The sequence below is a fragment of the Camelina sativa genome, chromosome 13 (genome assembly GCF_030686135.1).
Source record: "Camelina sativa cultivar CO46 ecotype springtype chromosome 13, ASM3068613v1".
NCBI classification, from domain to species: Eukaryota; Viridiplantae; Streptophyta; class Magnoliopsida; order Brassicales; family Brassicaceae; genus Camelina; species Camelina sativa.
This window is the reverse complement of record NC_141892.1, coordinates 11140650-11157258: the sequence shown is the minus strand read 5'-3', so window position 1 is coordinate 11157258 and position 16609 is coordinate 11140650. Positions and strand designations below refer to the sequence as shown.

Below are 16609 nucleotides of genomic sequence, written 5' to 3'. Positions count from 1 at the left end.
ATATGTCTCTTTAAAATAATATAAACTTTCAATCTCAACGGTTTTTATAGCTTTCTAAATTATTCTCTAGCATTCATTCTTTTAAAAGTAAAGAAATTCTTCCAATTGTGAGTTAACAAAAGGTTTTTGGAATGATAAATCTAATTTACAACTTTTAGTTAATTTTAAATATAAAAATTTAATGAAAATACCTTGAGTTTTTTTTCCCAAGAATTAGATGGATTGTATAGTGAGTTTTTGAATTTGACTTATCAATATGGTAATAAAGATGTTTTATATTTAAAAGCAGTTTATATTGGTGTATTAGGTATAAATATAATCCATTGCAGACACAACAATTGCGATTTTTCGTAATACCTTTTCGTAAATTTTTTGTTTTTATTTGTTTTTAAAAAAAAAAATTGAAACAGTTGTATATGTTCATTGTAGAGTTGTGTCTTTTCATTATATTTTATTTATATTTTTCATCATAACTTTTTGTTCTAATAGGTGTGTCTATTTAAAATAGTCATGTCCCTCGAGGTTCTTTATATTTGTCGCTTCATTAATAACTAACAAGTTCATTGAAACAAATTTTCCGTTTGATGTTGAATCTAAATAACTGAATATTAATATCTAATATTCAACGTTAGTCTATAATCTAACTAAAATTTTAGAAATTGTTATAGAAATTTTACATTTGCGTCTTTTATCGTAACTTTTTTTATAAAAAATTTTAATATTTAAAAGTAATAAGAACAATCTGAATAAATGCGAACAACAGTTGCAATTTTTCGTAGTATTTTTTTGTAAAAAAATTGTTTTCATTTATTTTTTAAAAAACTCAAACAGTTGTATCTATTCATTATAGAGTTGAGTCTTTTCACTATATTTTATTCATATTTTTTATCACAATTTTTCGTTATAATAGGCGTGTCTATTTAAATAGTCATGTCTTTTGAACTTTTTATATATTTGTCTCTTTATCAATAACTAACAAATCATTGTTCGTTGAAACAAATTTTCTGTTTTATATTGAATCTAAATATTTTGGATATTAATATCTAATATTCAACGTTATTCTATAATCTAAATCAAATTTTAGAAATGATTATAGCAATATAGAAATTTAATAAAACTTAATATAAAATTTACATTTGCGTCTATTTATCGTAACTTTCGTTAAAAACTATTTTCATTTATTTTATTTTGTTTTTAAAAGTTGTGTATTATAATTTTAATTTTTCGTTGATACAGTTTCACTCACTATTAAATATATTTTTAATTATAATAATTTAATAGAAAATTATATTAACTCATTACAACTATTAGTTCAATATTCTCAGTTATGATCACTTTATCATAATGATTTTTTAAATATAGCTCTTTATCATAATTTTTCATAAAATATCTTATATATTTATTATATTTGAAACAATGTTTTTTGTAAATTTGAGTCTATTCAACATAATATTTTTTGTTATAAGTTTTTATTTTGATGTTTGTGTTTTTAGTATCGATTTATATTTAATGTTTATTTATTTAAACTATTACATTACATTTAAATGATTTTATAATGTATAATTTTAAATTTCAAATTTTATTAATTTTTTTCTAAAATATTTCCTCCCCAACATTGCCGAGAAACATCGCCGAGAGTATGAGTCCTAGTTTAATATAAGGATAAGGAAAAAAACAAATCAGATCCAGACAAAAGGCTAAACATCAGCCACGTCACAACTTCCAAACCCAACGCCACGTGTCACGTTCTTAACTCATCAAAACACGAACACCAAAAACTAGGTGACGTTAACAAAGCATCATCCGTAAATGGCGGCTTCCTCGCTCTCGTTCTCATCTCATCTCTCAAACCCACTTCGCAGATTCACCTTTCACCACAACATTCATCCCATTTCTTCATCTTCTTCTGTGTTCCTCTGCTCCGTCGCAAGAATGAGCGATCATATCCACCGTGTTCCAGCTCTCAACGAGGAAGAGATTGACTCTGTGGCTATAAAGACGTTTGAGAGATACGCATTGCCTTCTTCTTCGATGAAGAGAAACGGAAAAGGAGTCTCAATTCTTTGGTTTAGAAACGATCTTAGAGTTCTTGATAATGATGCATTGTACAAAGCTTGGTCTTCCTCTGAGACCCTTTTGCCTGTTTACTGTCTTGATCCTCGTCTCTTTCACACTACTCATTTCTTCAATTTCCCTAAAACCGGAGGTAATGTTTCCAAATCTCAAAATCAATCTTTCTTGTGTGATCTTGATCAGTCAATCTTTGTGTTGTTTGTGGCAATGTCTTCAGCTTTAAGAGGTGGTTTTCTTATGGACTGTTTGGTTGATTTGAGAAAGAATCTTATGAAAAGAGGGTTGAGTCTTCTTATTCGGAGTGGTAAACCTGAAGATATTGTTCCTTCTCTTGCTAAAGACTTTGGAGCTCATACAGTTAAGTGTTTTTGTTACTTGTATTGATGAAACTTTTCGGAGTTTTTGTGAGGGAACATGAAAATGTGATTTTGTTTTTGATTATGTTTTTTTTCCCAGGTGTTTGCTCATAAAGAAACGTGTAGTGAGGAGGTAGATGTTGAAAGACTTGTGAATCAAGGTTTGAAAAGGGTTGGGAATGGTGCTAAGCTTGAGCTTATTTGGGGAAGTACTATGTATCACAAAGATGATCTTCCTTTTGATGTTTTTGATTTGCCTGATGTCTACACTCAGTTTCGTAAGGTATGGTTCTTGTTTCTGTTGATATGTATCTTTGATACAATAGAAGTGAGTATTGGAACATTCTGAATGGTTTAGGATACTTAGTACCATACTTTGCGATACAGTAGAATGAATTGCACACAAATTCTCACATTTTGAGGTATCAATTGTGAATGAAGAGGCATTTAGTAATTGAGATCAATCGTTGTCTGGCTGGGCGGTTGATGACTTATATAACACATATAGAGCATATACTGGTAGCTTTTGTGTTACAGCAAAGAAACTTAATTTTACTATTTAGAATGCATATCAAAACATAAATAAAGAAAATGGATATTTGTTTTTTTGTTTGATATCAATGTTTGTTTCTGGTTGAAAACTCACTTGCAGTCGGTAGAAGGCAATTGTAGTATCAGAAGGTCCACCCGCGTTCCACTTTCTCTAGAGCCAACACCTTCTGTTGATAACTGGGGAGATGTTCCAACTCTTGAGCAACTTGGAATTGAGTCACAAGAGGTGTGTTCCTCTGAGAAGCTCATTGAGATGAGACATAAGATAAAAACATTCTTTCATTAGTTAAGTCTTTGTATGCATATTGATACAGGTAACCAGAGGAATGAGATTTGTGGGTGGTGAAAGTGCAGGAGTAGGCAGAGTATTTGAGTACTTTTGGAAGAAGGCAAGAGGACATTGAGCTCTCCCTGCGCTTACTATTACGTGTCTTGTGTATGTATATAATGTTGTCTTTTTTTTAATGCAGGATCTATTGAAAGTATACAAAGACACGAGGAACGGAATGTTAGGACCTGATTATTCGACAAAATTTTCCCCATGGCTTGCCTTTGGATGTATCTCTCCTCGTTTTATATACGAAGAGGTCACATATCTTTTAACCCTTTATTCAGTGTCCCAAAAACATAGAGCATTTTTTCACTTATGTGACAGCTGAAAATTTTCAGGTTCAAAGATATGAAAAGGAAAGAGTAGCAAATAATTCAACATACTGGTATGTCTTTATTTTCTGAATTTGGAATCTCTGTTGCATTCTCCTTGACTCTTAGTCCTTGGTTTTAAACTTCCCAAGTGATTTGGTATATGTTTCCAGGGTACTGTTTGAATTAATATGGAGGGATTACTTTAGGTTTCTTTCAATTAAGTGTGGGAACTCCCTCTTCCAACTAGGTAATGATGCTTTCGAATCAAATCTCAATGCCATGTGGTTACAGTGAACTTTTAAGTAGCAAATTATCTTCGTAGGTGGCCCGAGAAATGTACAAGGTAAATGGAGTCAAGATAAGAGACTATTTGAGTCTTGGAGAGATGGCAAGACCGGGTAAATATCTCATATCATGAACTATTTTTTTCGAAAGCATCAATCAAAAATGCTCCAAAAGCATTAACCATTAGTGCCTGTCTGATGAAATGGCATTAGGTATCCTCTTATAGATGCAAACATGAAGGAGTTATCTGCTACAGGTTTCATGTCAAATCGAGGCCGACAGATTGTTTGTTCGTTTCTTGTCCGGGACATGGGATTGGATTGGCGCATGGGTGCAGAATGGTTTGAGACATGTCTATTGGACTATGATCCGTGTTCTAACTACGGTAACTGGACCTATGGAGCAGGTACCACTCATGCTAGAATCTGATGGTTTCTACTTTAACATTGAAAAATAGATTAAAATGGAAACTTTGGTTTTTGCTCACTGAAGGAGTTGGAAATGATCCAAGAGAAGACCGCTACTTCAGCATTCCCAAGCAAGTGAGTTACTTTTTTAACAGCAGCTATTAGAAACTGTGATGGTGAAGAGGTTGACAATGTGTTTGTTTGGTTTATTCAGGCACAAAATTATGATCCAGAAGGAGAATACGTTGCCTTTTGGCTGCAGCAACTGCGCCGGCTTCCGAAAGAGAAGAGACATTGGCCAGGGAGACTGATGTATATGGACACAGCTGTGCCATTAAAGCATGGTAATGGTCCAATGGGTGGAGGGTCAAAGTCTGGTGGTGGCTTCAGAGGTAGTCATAGTGGAAGACGTTCTAGACACAATGGGCCTTAGAGAAACAACTATTCTTTACACGAATTTGTATCTTCATTATGTGATTCTTGTCCAATCTAAATTGACTACAGTAAAAAAAAAAGATTTCATATTCTAAATTAGTAAATTTCTAAATCATTATGTAGTTTATCAAAAGATTATAATGGGCTGTCGCAAAGCCCATTAAGAGTAAGTTATGGGTTTGGGTCCATTGAGAATATAGGAACCCTAGTTCTTAGGTAAGGTAAGATCTTCTTCTTCTTCTCTCTGCTTCTCTCGGAAGGTTTTAGTAGCGAAGAACAAAGAGCTCGAAATTTTGATTTCCGAGTCCAGATTGAATCAGGTACTCCTCTTATGACTAAGTCTCCTTATTGTGCTCGTAGTGTATTTACGTATCTATGAATCCATGCTCTGGTTTCTCTTAAGCATGCTTGCTCTCGAACTGAGAACTTCTCATAGAACAGAGACTTTAGAAAATTAGGGTTTAGGGTTTAGGCATGTTACTGGGTTTTGCAGATTCGGTCTCAGTTGATTCAAAGTTCGTTTCTTTGCCATGTTTAAGCTAGTTCAGATCTCGAATGAACAAAAACTAGCAATAAGACTATGTTTTTGGTTATGTCACTCACTGTTGTGTTATTATCTTTTGTGTGTGTTTAAGTGATAATGGACAGTGAGACGAAACCAACCTTCAGCAAATCTACAGGGCTACCTAGGAAACGGTTCTACAGAGCAAGAGCTCATAGTAACCCACTTAGCGATTCTCACTTCCCGATTCCGGTTTCTCCAGCTCATGAGGACTTTTCACTTCACTTCCCTAAATTCGTCGAAGCTGACAACAAAATCTCCAAGAAGGTTGAGTTTGCTGATATTGGATGCGGGTTTGGTGGCCTTCTAATTTCACTCGCGACGCTCTTCCCTGATACGCTAATGATCGGTATGGAGTTGAGAGACAAAGTGACTGAATACGTTAAGGAAAGGATCTTAGCCTTGAGGAGAACAAGCTCGGAGGAGGGACAGTATGAGAACATCTCGGTTGTTAGGACAAACTCGATGAAGTACATTCCGAATTACTTTGAAAAAGGACAGCTTTCGAAGATGTTTTTCCTCTTCCCTGATCCACATTTCAAGGAGAAGAATCACAGGAGGAGAGTGATTAGCACTCATTTGCTTGATGAGTATGCTTATGTTCTTAGAGCTGGTGGGATTATTTACACAATCACTGATGTGGAAGAGCTTGGAGAGTGGATGAAGGCTTGCCTTGAGAAACATCCCATGTTTGAGTCTCTTACACAAGAGGAGATTGATTCGGATCCTGTCGTCGAGCTTCTGTGCAGTGCTACCGAGGAAGGACAGAAAGTTGCCAGAAATGGAGGGCAGACTTTCAGAGCAATATTTAGACGCATTGCATATGTTTCTTGATTTCAGTCTCTTTTTGTAGTAATTTTATTGTTGTAACAAAAGCTTCTTTCTTAATTTGAAGATTTTGGGATAGTGTTTACAGAAAGTTATGGTGCATTGAGGACCAACAGGTTGGAGATTTATGATAGTATCTTGTTGTCAACTATACCAATATAAAGTTGTAATGCAATAAGCATAATACATTATTTTTGAGGTCAACTATTCCCTAACGAAGGTACCAAAGAAGTACCTCATAAATTGCTTGGCAGTGATCCCCCTTCACCACCATCTGTATGCATCTCGCCTTCTCATCAATGATTTGGTTCAAGATTTATGTCTCTTTGGCCTGTGCCTACCTGACCTAGCTCTGCTACACATGTTAATCTTCGTTCTGTTCCACTTGTTGAGGCTGGAAAAAAAATTCCGTCAAATTAGTTAACAAATAAACTTTTCTTGTTCTCAATCCACATGAAAGAATCTTTTTAATTAATTACTTTTGGGGTTAGAACCAATCCACTTTCTACATATGAAATGTGAGCTCAATCTACATACATTCATCTACGCATGTTAAGATCATATAGCCTCGCAGATTGAGATACTAAAAACACAAAATACAACCACAAGAACATTTGACTGCTACACCGCTCACAGAGGCACTGCATTTGTTAGCCAGAACTGTATAAAAGACCAACTATGATCACTTTTAGAAATTGTCAAATTGGGATAATGCATCCAAGATATGTCTAGGACAAGAAGTTACATATACTGTATTATTTTTTGCGTACTGTTTGGGGATGAATGTATACTGTTTGGGAAATATAGGTGTCAATTGCAGTAGACCACGTGCAATCAGGAATCACGGCTCTTCAAAGAGCAAAGAGCTTACAGAAGAACTCAAGGAAATAAATGTGTATTGCTATTATCATTCTCCGTATTATGGTTGCAGTGATCATTTTTGGTGTTCTCAAGCCTCGGGAAAACAAGAGTGCTTGAGGAAATCAGAGAGAGTGTACAAGAAGAAAAAAAAAGCAAATTATATCCATCCTTATGCACTGCTTTGAGTGAGAGAGTGTTTTGTTTATGATGTGTGTTCAATTTTTTTTGTTTTTTTTTTGTTTTTACCAAGAAACGAAAAAACAACAAAATTCTATATCCTTTAATAACTAAATCAAACACACCATTTTTCTCTCTTCATTGAAAACTGATTTTCTATTGATGATCTGTCATTGGTAAAGCTATATGTTACAGTTTCTATGTATGTGACTGCAGCAACTGTATGCTAACCCTAGTGGCGTGGTGGTAGTTAAACTTGGTGGACTTGCGGGAAACCCATCAGATGTTTTCAAGAAGTTAAACTTGTTCGCAGAGACGTTTTCAAGAAGTTAAAGAGTATGTGCCCTTATGTTCAAAGGCTTGTCAACATTTGTTTGACTGAAAGCTGGCAATGGCAACATGTTTGTTTTTAACTTTGCTGCTAATCGATGAACAAGTTTTACGAATGGACGGGTTATGTCATATGTGAAAATAGGGCAGTTGTAGATTTGCATTATGATAGCCAATAAGATGTGAAAACAAAACATAGCAAAGCACAACCCACTAGAGGGAGGATTGCACCAGCCAATAAGTGTTTAAACTTTTTCACTATGCTTACTTGATGTATCATCTGGAACTGGAAGCTAACATCTTAATCTCAAACACAAAACAGAACAAGGATTCATATGGACTCAATACAAAACAGAACACCATAGTAAAGTTTATTTTCCATTTGAACCGGAAGTAGAGTACATGATGAGAATTCAGAGTGTTTCAATTTCCACTGTCCTTCAAAGAAAAATGAAACCAAATACACTGAAGCAGAGAGCTTAGTATCTTACTAAGCAGAGACAAAATGGTTCAGACTTGGAGAGGAAAATACAAAGATCTCCAGTGTCTTTGGTGTATGCCTCGTTTCCATTCTCCCCTTTTCGTCTAGCTTGAGCACCATTATATGCCTTGTTTCCATTCTCCCCTCCATATCCATGTTGCTCTCTATGAACGTCTTAACCAAAAAGATGATAAATAAGGACAATATTCGGGGTAAACCTCTTTATAAAATAAGAAAACAAAATTTGTATACATCATTGTAAATAAAACCCCAAACAGTTATTTTATAAATTAAACTGAAATATAATTTCGTTCTAATTTCACCTTATTTGTAAACCCAAACCGAAATATAATTCATTGTAATTGTAAAATCTAAACCCTAACTACTTCGGTTGTAAACCCAAACTTAGATATAGTTTCGTTCTAATTGTAAAATTTAAACCCTACCCACCTTAATTTAGTTGTATAAAATCTAAACCCTCTAGTAAAAAAATAAAGAAGAATTTTTTCCTTGCCCACCAAGTCTTATTAGACTCTTGGAAAGTTAACACTCACCTTTCTTGGGGGCAATAACTCCTTTGTGGTTCTCGTTTCTTGGTTCGTTTTCTTCTGTTCAGTCTATTAGCTAATGATAGTCATATGGGCGTTCGGGTACCCGTTCCGGTTCAGATCGTGTATTTTGGATTTTTGGGCTTAGAGATATAGGACCCGTTCGAATAATTCTTGACTTTGGTTCAGGTCGGTTTCGGATCGGGTATTTTGGGTTCGGCTTCGGATTACCCGAAGTTCTCAAACTCGAAACTGTAGCATCCAAATTTGTCTAAATTATTCAAAAATATTCAATCTATCTAAAAATTTAAAGTATCTTTTACCCAAATTTACTAAAAGTTATTTTAAATACCTAAAATTATATAAAATATCCAAAAATCTGAATATTGTAGATACTTACATTATTAATATTATAAATATTACTAATATATTACTACTATATATCATTATTGTGGGTATATTGGGGTAGCCATTCGGATTCGGGTTTGGATCAGGTTTTTGGATTTAGATATTGAGAACCCGCTCGAGTATTTTAAAATTTTGGATAAGGGTTTCAGTCGGGTTTATCAGATCGGGTTCATATTGGATTTTTGGATCCGGATATTTTGCCCAGACCTAAATGATACTAAAAAAAACAAGTGGACCCATGCTTTGAGTAAGCCCACAAACTCATCAATAGTTGTAACATCCATGAACCAAAATGTGTATTTTGGGGATGGGTGTTGATCGACACCAACATTTTCTGGTTCGGCCAGTTTGATTTAATTGTCGATTTTGGTCGGTTTGGTTTAAGAAAAACTAAGGACGGTGATATTTAAGTGGGAGAACGACCGAGGTCGTGTTTTTCTTGTTTGTCGGCGCTTGAAACAGAGAGAAAATGAGAGAAACAGTTTCTTAAGGTTTTGGTGAGAGTTTGTGAGATTTGAAAGCGTTTTTGGTGAGATCTTTATGTGGGAGTGAAGATCCAGTGCTAGAGACGTGTTAGAAGCTTGCTCGGAAGGCTGGATTCGTCGTGGTTGGTCAGGAATTTCCTGCAAAGAGGTGAGTGCATGACCATGGCTTATCTAAGCTAAGATCTCTAGTTTTTTCTATGATGTGTTGCTTATGTGACTGTTTCCTTTGAGCTCTCTATGGTTTTTCGTGGCTGTTATGGCTGGGTTTTGCTTCTGAGGATGCATGGAGGGGATTGGAGAAGTTTGGAGGCAAGTTTCGGAGTTTATGATCGAAGGAAATCGATGCTCATCATCGGTGTCGGTCGACACCAGTTGGGGTGTCGGTCGACACCAACGCGAGGACGATTCAATAACTTTGGGGAGTGTCGATCGACACCATGAGGAGGTGTCGGTGGACAAAAACTAGGGGTTCGGTGATATCGAGCATGGTGGTGGTCGACACCAGATTGCCATTGTTGGTCGACACCAGATTGCCAGTGTCAGTCGACACCCTTCTTTAGTTGCTACGAATGATGCAATAATTTTTATAATGTCTGGTTTGTTTTATTGATTGTTGTTTGTGGCATGTAGAGATCTTATTGCTTGTGTGTATAGCCTAGTAGATGGGAGGATTGCCTCCCTGAGTGTTTATGAAATAGTCATGCATCTCAATTTATGTTTGTGGTGCAGGTAAAGGCAAAGTGTGATCGTGGAATCAAGGCAATGAAGAGGAGGATATTCTAGGGACTCGATTGATTGTTGTCTGGCATGGTTAGGTTGCTAGAGTTGGGTCAATAGAACATTGGTAGGTTATTGGTTCTTTGTTCTATGTTGTTTGGTTTATTGGATAATTGTTATATTCTAATATCTGTTATATTATTATTGGTTATCATTGAATATTGGTATTGGTTGTTAAATTTCCGCTGTTTGGTTTGATTGTGGTTTAGTGGCTAGTGGATATAGGACCATTAGTCTAGAGCATTTACTATTATTAATTATTATTTATTCAAAAAAAAAACAGGTCGGTCGTTTCAATAGTAGTATATGGTATGTTGGTCCAGCTCAAGATTTTGTGGTGGCTTTAGACTTATCCTCAATGATGAAACTTTTTGTTTAATTGTCTAATTTGTGAGAAAAGATTTCGAACCCACTAACATGGAATATAAATATTCATATAAAATTCTCTACACCCACAACCATAACCACCAACGCTTTTGCCACTTCATAAAAAATGTCTACTACTATACATATAAATGAAAGCGGTTACAGTAGCTAATGGGCATTGATGTGTCTGTATTTTATAGGTTTTAACCATAGTTTTTAGGTTTGTTTTGAGTTTTTATTGAGTCAAAGTGTGCTTTTAGAATCTTTTTAGTCTTTTATGAGTTTGTACATGTTCTAGGTTGATTTTGAAGGAAACTGAGTGTTTTGGGGATGAAAACAAGCATCTGGAGCCATTTTGGTGAAGACTGATCGGACTAGCAAGCAGATGGAGCAAACACAGAAAAAGCATCCTGGATCGGCTGATCCACATTTTGGATCGACCGATCCCGTACCCGAAGCAACTTTTCCGTTTTCGTTTTAAGCAGACTTTTAGGGTTTTATTTTACTATTTAAGCATGAGGCACGACCTCTAGAAAGACAACTTTTATTTTACGCAGCTTTTGAGCACTTGTAACTTTGGGAGAAGATCTCTAATCCTTTAACACTTTGGAGAAGATTTCTAAACCCTATTTTCTATTCTTTTGCAATTCAATTATGCTTTCTTCATCTTTGATTTGTTGTTTCTGTTTCTCCATGTTTGAGTAGTTTCTCTATTGGGTTTCAGGTTTCAAAGAGGTTTATGATTCTCTAATGATGGTGATCTAGATTTGGGGTTGATCTATTTTGTTTTTCATCTATTGTTGTTCTTAAAACCTAAACTAGATTAGCTACGTAGTTTATGATCATAGGTTAAATTCATCGGGGCACCGAAAGTGTTGTTGAGTTGCTAGAAAAGAACATAGGTGAGCAAGATGGACCTTAGCCAACGGAAGTTGAAGTTGTGGCACCTTGTGAACTTATCAAACTTGAACTTGTTATTGCTTGCTTGGTTTGCTAGGTCCAAACGACGGTTTAGGGTTTAGTGAATACATTGCATAGATAGTTAACTCTGCGGAAGTAGGTTAGCTTTACAACCGTGATTTGAGTTCTAGAACGGTGTTTAACGCATCCCCATCTAACCATCCAATATTTCCTTTTTGATTTAAAACAGCTTATTTGATTTCCTTTTTTATTTAGATTGCTTGTTTCACAAAACTTCCTCTTTTGTCTTAACTATATTTAATCTTCATAATTTCATAGTGCATTATTTGGTCTCTGTGGATTCGATCCTGAAGTGTTACGACGATACAACTAGATCGTGGTTGAGTGCACATTAGGTTTTAACTAGCTAATCCTGCGTGTCATCAGGTTCAGATGGTGTCGGCCGACACTGGGTTTAGGGTGTTACGACCACTATCTGTCAGCACAAGGATCAGCTTCAAATCCCGGGTGAATCAGGTTAAGATACAGTTCCTATGGAGTCTGCTGTAAAATTGTCAGCAGATAGTGGAGAACTTCTTGATGGATGCAGATATTATAGGAGTTTAGTGTAAAGACCACTATCATTAGACCTGATCTGTCATTTGCTGTGAACAGTTTATGCCATTAGTCATCAACACCTCGCCATCCACATATGCAGAATACATTGAAGGTTTTACAATTTAAAGGAACCACTGGATAAGGGTTGTTTGATGCTGCAGATTCATAATTTCACATCAAAGGATAATTTAGTGAAGGTTTTACATTATCTCAAAAGGAAGCACTGGACAAGGGTTTGCTTTATGCTGCAGGTTCAGATTTTTAGATCAAAGGATTCTCAGATCCTCGATGGGCTAATACGAGATCAGTGACTAAATTCTGGTATCTTCATAGGGGACTCTGTGGTTAAATTTGCCTATTGTGAATTCTATCTCTTTATTGGTCACTTAACTTTTTAAGTAAATAACTTGTTGACATAACATTAAAGTGTTTATCTTTAAGAATAAAATCTAAGTGGACCAATGCCTAGATAAAAAGGCTCTGATGGAGCCACATGGAAAAAGTAAACGTTTAAAATCTGTTTATATTATTTATTACTAAATAGCCATAAATAAGAACAAAAACATCTTTAACTATTATAAATACACTACGGTCAACTAATCTTAAAAAATATATATGAAATTATCACAAAATTTTAAAAATATTCTGAGAAAGTCAACTTTGAAAATTGATTTCTCTAATCTTTTTAAAAAAATGAAACATAGAAAGTCAACTTTGAAAATTGTTGGAGTTGTTGCCGACACTGTAAATTCACGATTTTACAAATATCAATTGTTTTGTTTTTTTTTTGTGATGAAACTAGAGGAATGTTTGTTATATATTTGAAGTTGTTGGTTTGGGATTTGGTGTCTTAATTTGAAATATACAGAAAGCTTTTTTTCGGAAAACATTAGGTCTGAGAACCTGTGGGTTCAGTGTTTCCTCTTTGGTCACTCTACTGGTGTTGTGGTTTTGAAGGTACATTATCTGGTACATTTGAAGCTCCCTTCAAGATTTTATTGTTTACAAATGTCCTGACTTATGGGTTTACCTTTTGTTCATATAGGCAGCTTCATCTGCCTCTATTGAAGATAAGTTAGCTGGCATTATCCTAACATCACCTGCACTTCGTGTCATACCCGCTCATCCCATTGTCGGGGTAAGTCAGTCTCCTTTGCTGTATTCAAGTTAGATGCTTTGTCATACTCGGCTGGAGAATTTTGTGGGTGATCGTTAGATCATATGTTTCTTTGTAGGCAATAGCTCCAATCTTCTCATTGGTCGCCCCAAGGTTCCAATTCAAAGGAGCAAACAAGAGAGGCAAGAGACCCTGAAGCTCTCTTAGCCAAGTACTCCGATCCGTTAGTCTACACGGGTCCAATAAGAGTCCGAACAGGCCATGAGATTCTTCGCATAACAGCTTACTTGACCCGAAATTTCAAGTATATTACAATACCTTTCTTTGTTCTCCATGGTACAGCGGACAAAGTCACTGATCCACTAGCTTCACAAGATTTGTATAATTAGGCACCATCAGTTTTCAAAGAGATCAAACTCTATCATGGTTTCTTACACGACCTTCTCTTTGAACCTAAGCGTGAGGATGTCGGTCGTGATATCATCGACTGGATGATGAAGCGGCTTGATGATGTTAACGGATCAGCCCCTGGCCTCTGTTAGAAGATCAAATGCGACGTATCAGAGGTCTTCTTCTTCTTCTCTAGGTGGTAGTTGTGATACAAATGGTGTGATTATAAAATCAGAACCCAAAGTGTAGGAGATACATATATAATGAGTTTAATCTATGAATTGTTTGATTATTGAAAATTTTCGTATCATATATGAAGATAGATTTGTGAATGCGTACTTCATAAGTATATACATTATCATTGTTTATATTTAACTGATTCTCTATAGAAGAAACAAAAATCTCTCAGTGACAAAAACAAGGTTTATCTACAAAAATCCTACTGAAGTTATCCGAAATAAATGTTTGGTTCTGTTATCAGGCATTTCAGTTCGGTAACGTATTTCTTATCAGTACAAAATAGTACCCATTAAAATTGAAAAAAAAATAAAAAAAAATCATTGCTTAAATCACCAATTATAAGAAAATAATCGATTTTTATTCTCTACATTTCCCAATACTTAAGTTATTTCTTTTTATTTTATTTTGTAGAGTAAAATATATTCATTTAAACAAATATTAATAAAATGACTACTATTAAAAGATTTCTTATTATCTTTAGTTTATATTGTGAATGAAATTTTAAGTGTTGTTGGACAAATTAAATCTTATACAGTGAACCATGTTTAATTTTTTCAATTTTTGTTGACAAACTTCGTTTTATGTTGTAATTAATATTTTAACTAGACATATTTATTAAGTATATTGTGGAGCAAATTTTAGTTTAAAAATAAAATAAAAAACTTTATGTCATCTCCTGTGCCCAATGAAGTTATAGTTGTTTAATGATTGGAACATGCTCAATGAAATTATAGTTGTTTAATGATTGGAACATGCTCAAAATATATATGATTTGATTATTGTTTTGACTCTAATTGATTTGTGGTGAGCTACTACAGTAAAATCACCTGTGGACATCTAGAGCTCATTCCCATTTTTTATTGTTGTTTCTGAGAGAGATTTGATTTGGTTAAGAAAACAGGTTGAGAAAATGAAGGGAAAAGGAGAGCATAATAAAAAAGAAGAATTCATGATGAACAATGTATAAGGCAAGAAATCGGCGCTCGTAGAGTAGAGAGCTCACAGATCTCTTTGAGAATTTGCAAGAAAATTTAAGTGGAGGAACCTCTCAGGTTCGTCGACAAAGAAGGATAACGGTTAAAAGATCCTTTTTTTGGAAAAAATAAAATAATTTTATCAAATATATATATATATATATCTAAATAAATTGTAAATCTTATGAATTTTTTCGTAATAATCATTATATTTAAAATATCTCTTTACTTGCTCACCAATATTTATTTGATTTGATATTGTACCTAACACTATAAATAACCTATCCAAACGTCAATCTACCAAATAAACTCATTCGTACTACTTTGTCAGTAGTGTTTTTTTTTTTCAATTCTTCTATGCTAAAAAATAATAGATTTCTTCACAATCTGCATCACTATTATATATTTTGTATTGTTTTTTATGCAGCTCAATTGTAATCATGACAATAAAATAGGATCATAAGGTATGTTTTTTTTTGTTTTTTTTTTCATGGCCAAATTTGGTTTTATATGCATTATAAATAAAGAATTTTAGATCTAATTTTTGCTAATCCTACCTGTTATTTTTTTTAATTATGCTACAGATTTTTTCACCCTAAACGAAAAAGACTATCATCTTGGTCATGAACATCATGGTGATAATAAACTTTTGAGTAATTTTCTTTCATGAACATCATCTTTTTTTATATATATCAAAATTTCTCATATTTTGTTTTATTTTTTGTGTTTAGTTTTTTTCCCTTCTAAATAACTGATTTTTCTTATTTTTTTATGTTATTGATTGTTGGACCGAGATATTTGAAAAGCTGAATTGGAGAATCTCTCTATGCTGATGTGAGATATAGAATACATCACCATATTTTGGTCTTCAAAATATTCATCATATGAGTTTTTTAAAGATAAGGAAATTAAATCTTTTATTTTCCAAAAAATCTTTTCATTTTCATAGATTTTTCTTTTGTTTTAAGGACTTAATTTCAGAAAAATAGATTCGTAAAAAGTAAGATAAAATTAATATTTCATCAAATCAATGTTATTTCTCCCAAAATTTTAAGTTTATAACAATTTTCTTTTAAAGTGTAACATATATATTCTTTCTTTTTTTTGGAGGGTAAGTAGAATAATGAAAAATTTTCTTTTAAAAATCTTATATTTATAAGGTGAAATTTTGTTTTTGTTACTACTGTCCGCATTATATATGCTTTGTTTTTCTACTTTCTTTTTTTTAGTTTTTCTATGTGTGCTTTTTTCTCTCTGATTTGATTTTAAAAATATCTAACATCTTTGATAAATTTTCTTTAATTTTTTACAGGTAAAATAAAAATATGTATGATCCTCCTCTTTTGATTTGATCTCATCTTCCAAGTTTTTCTAAAACATTAGAGAAATTGATGTGGATAAAAAAAAAATTAGAAGACTAAACTAAAGAACATTGTATGATTTTATTATAGGGAATTTAGTCCAATGTACCACATTGGATATAGAAGTTTTCAATTATACCACATTTCAGAAACCTTTTTCAATGTACCAAAAGGAGAGATATCAAATGACGCTTCTACCATGTGGTACATCTCTTGCTGCGAAATATACTTCATGTTCGGTGGACTCAGGGACATTAATAATATCGACAAGTTGAATTGGCATTTAATGTGGAAAAAGGGGGAGCTGCTGGGTAAAAGGAAGCATGAAGAAAATGAAGCATAAAATAAAGAGAATTATCCCTAAATTAAAGATAAGGAATTGTCTCTCACCGTTTAAGCGTAGAAGATGAAGATATTGAGGTTTTTATGGTGG

General features: G+C 34.0%; 2 protein-coding genes and 1 pseudogene across 4 annotated transcripts; all 3 read left to right on the top strand.

Annotated features, from left to right (window-relative positions):
* Positions 1-1687: 1687 nt before the first annotated feature.
* Positions 1688-4868, top strand: LOC104736507 (cryptochrome DASH, chloroplastic/mitochondrial). 2 transcript variants are annotated; one of them, XM_010456511.3, is made up of 12 exons: positions 1688-2206; positions 2291-2430; positions 2530-2712; positions 3082-3207; positions 3296-3370; positions 3452-3568; positions 3651-3697; positions 3797-3873; positions 3949-4024; positions 4124-4317; positions 4404-4453; positions 4533-4868. In XM_010456511.3, the coding sequence occupies exons 1-12, from the start codon at positions 1810-1812 to the stop codon at positions 4749-4751; spliced, it is 1701 nt and encodes a 566-aa protein (XP_010454813.2). In that variant the 5' UTR covers positions 1688-1809; the 3' UTR covers positions 4752-4868. The 2 variants fall into 2 exon arrangements, 1 of the variants encoding a protein (XP_010454813.2); XR_015578453.1 differs by having other exon boundaries at positions 1783-2206; positions 4168-4317.
* A 66-nt stretch (positions 4869-4934) lies between these two features.
* Positions 4935-6347, top strand: LOC104736506 (tRNA (guanine-N(7)-)-methyltransferase). The gene is made up of 2 exons (XM_010456510.3): positions 4935-5073; positions 5389-6347. Exon 2 carries the CDS (start codon positions 5394-5396, stop codon positions 6147-6149), a length of 756 nt encoding a protein of 251 aa, XP_010454812.1. The 5' UTR covers positions 4935-5073; positions 5389-5393; the 3' UTR covers positions 6150-6347.
* A 5582-nt stretch (positions 6348-11929) lies between these two features.
* On the top strand, positions 11930-13933 carry LOC104738158 (caffeoylshikimate esterase-like; annotated as a pseudogene). Its single transcript, XR_015577667.1, has 4 exons — positions 11930-12042; positions 12922-13051; positions 13140-13232; positions 13330-13933. The product of XR_015577667.1 is annotated as a caffeoylshikimate esterase-like (transcript).
* Positions 13934-16609: the final 2676 nt, after the last annotated feature.

What these genes read in the sequence shown, in the direction of transcription:
- LOC104736506 (XM_010456510.3), top strand. Translation starts at nt 5,394, where the DNA reads ATGGACAGTGAGACGAAACCAACCTTCAGCAAATCTACAGGGCTACCT.
- LOC104736507 (XM_010456511.3), top strand. Translation starts at nt 1,810, where the DNA reads ATGGCGGCTTCCTCGCTCTCGTTCTCATCTCATCTCTCAAACCCACTT. An exon ending in TCTACACTCAGTTTCGTAAG is followed by an intron (nt 2,713 to 3,081) that starts GTATGGTTCTTG and finishes ACTCACTTGCAG; the next exon opens with TCGGTAGAAGGCAATTGTAG. An exon ending in CTCGTTTTATATACGAAGAG is followed by an intron (nt 3,569 to 3,650) that starts GTCACATATCTT and finishes GAAAATTTTCAG; the next exon opens with GTTCAAAGATATGAAAAGGA.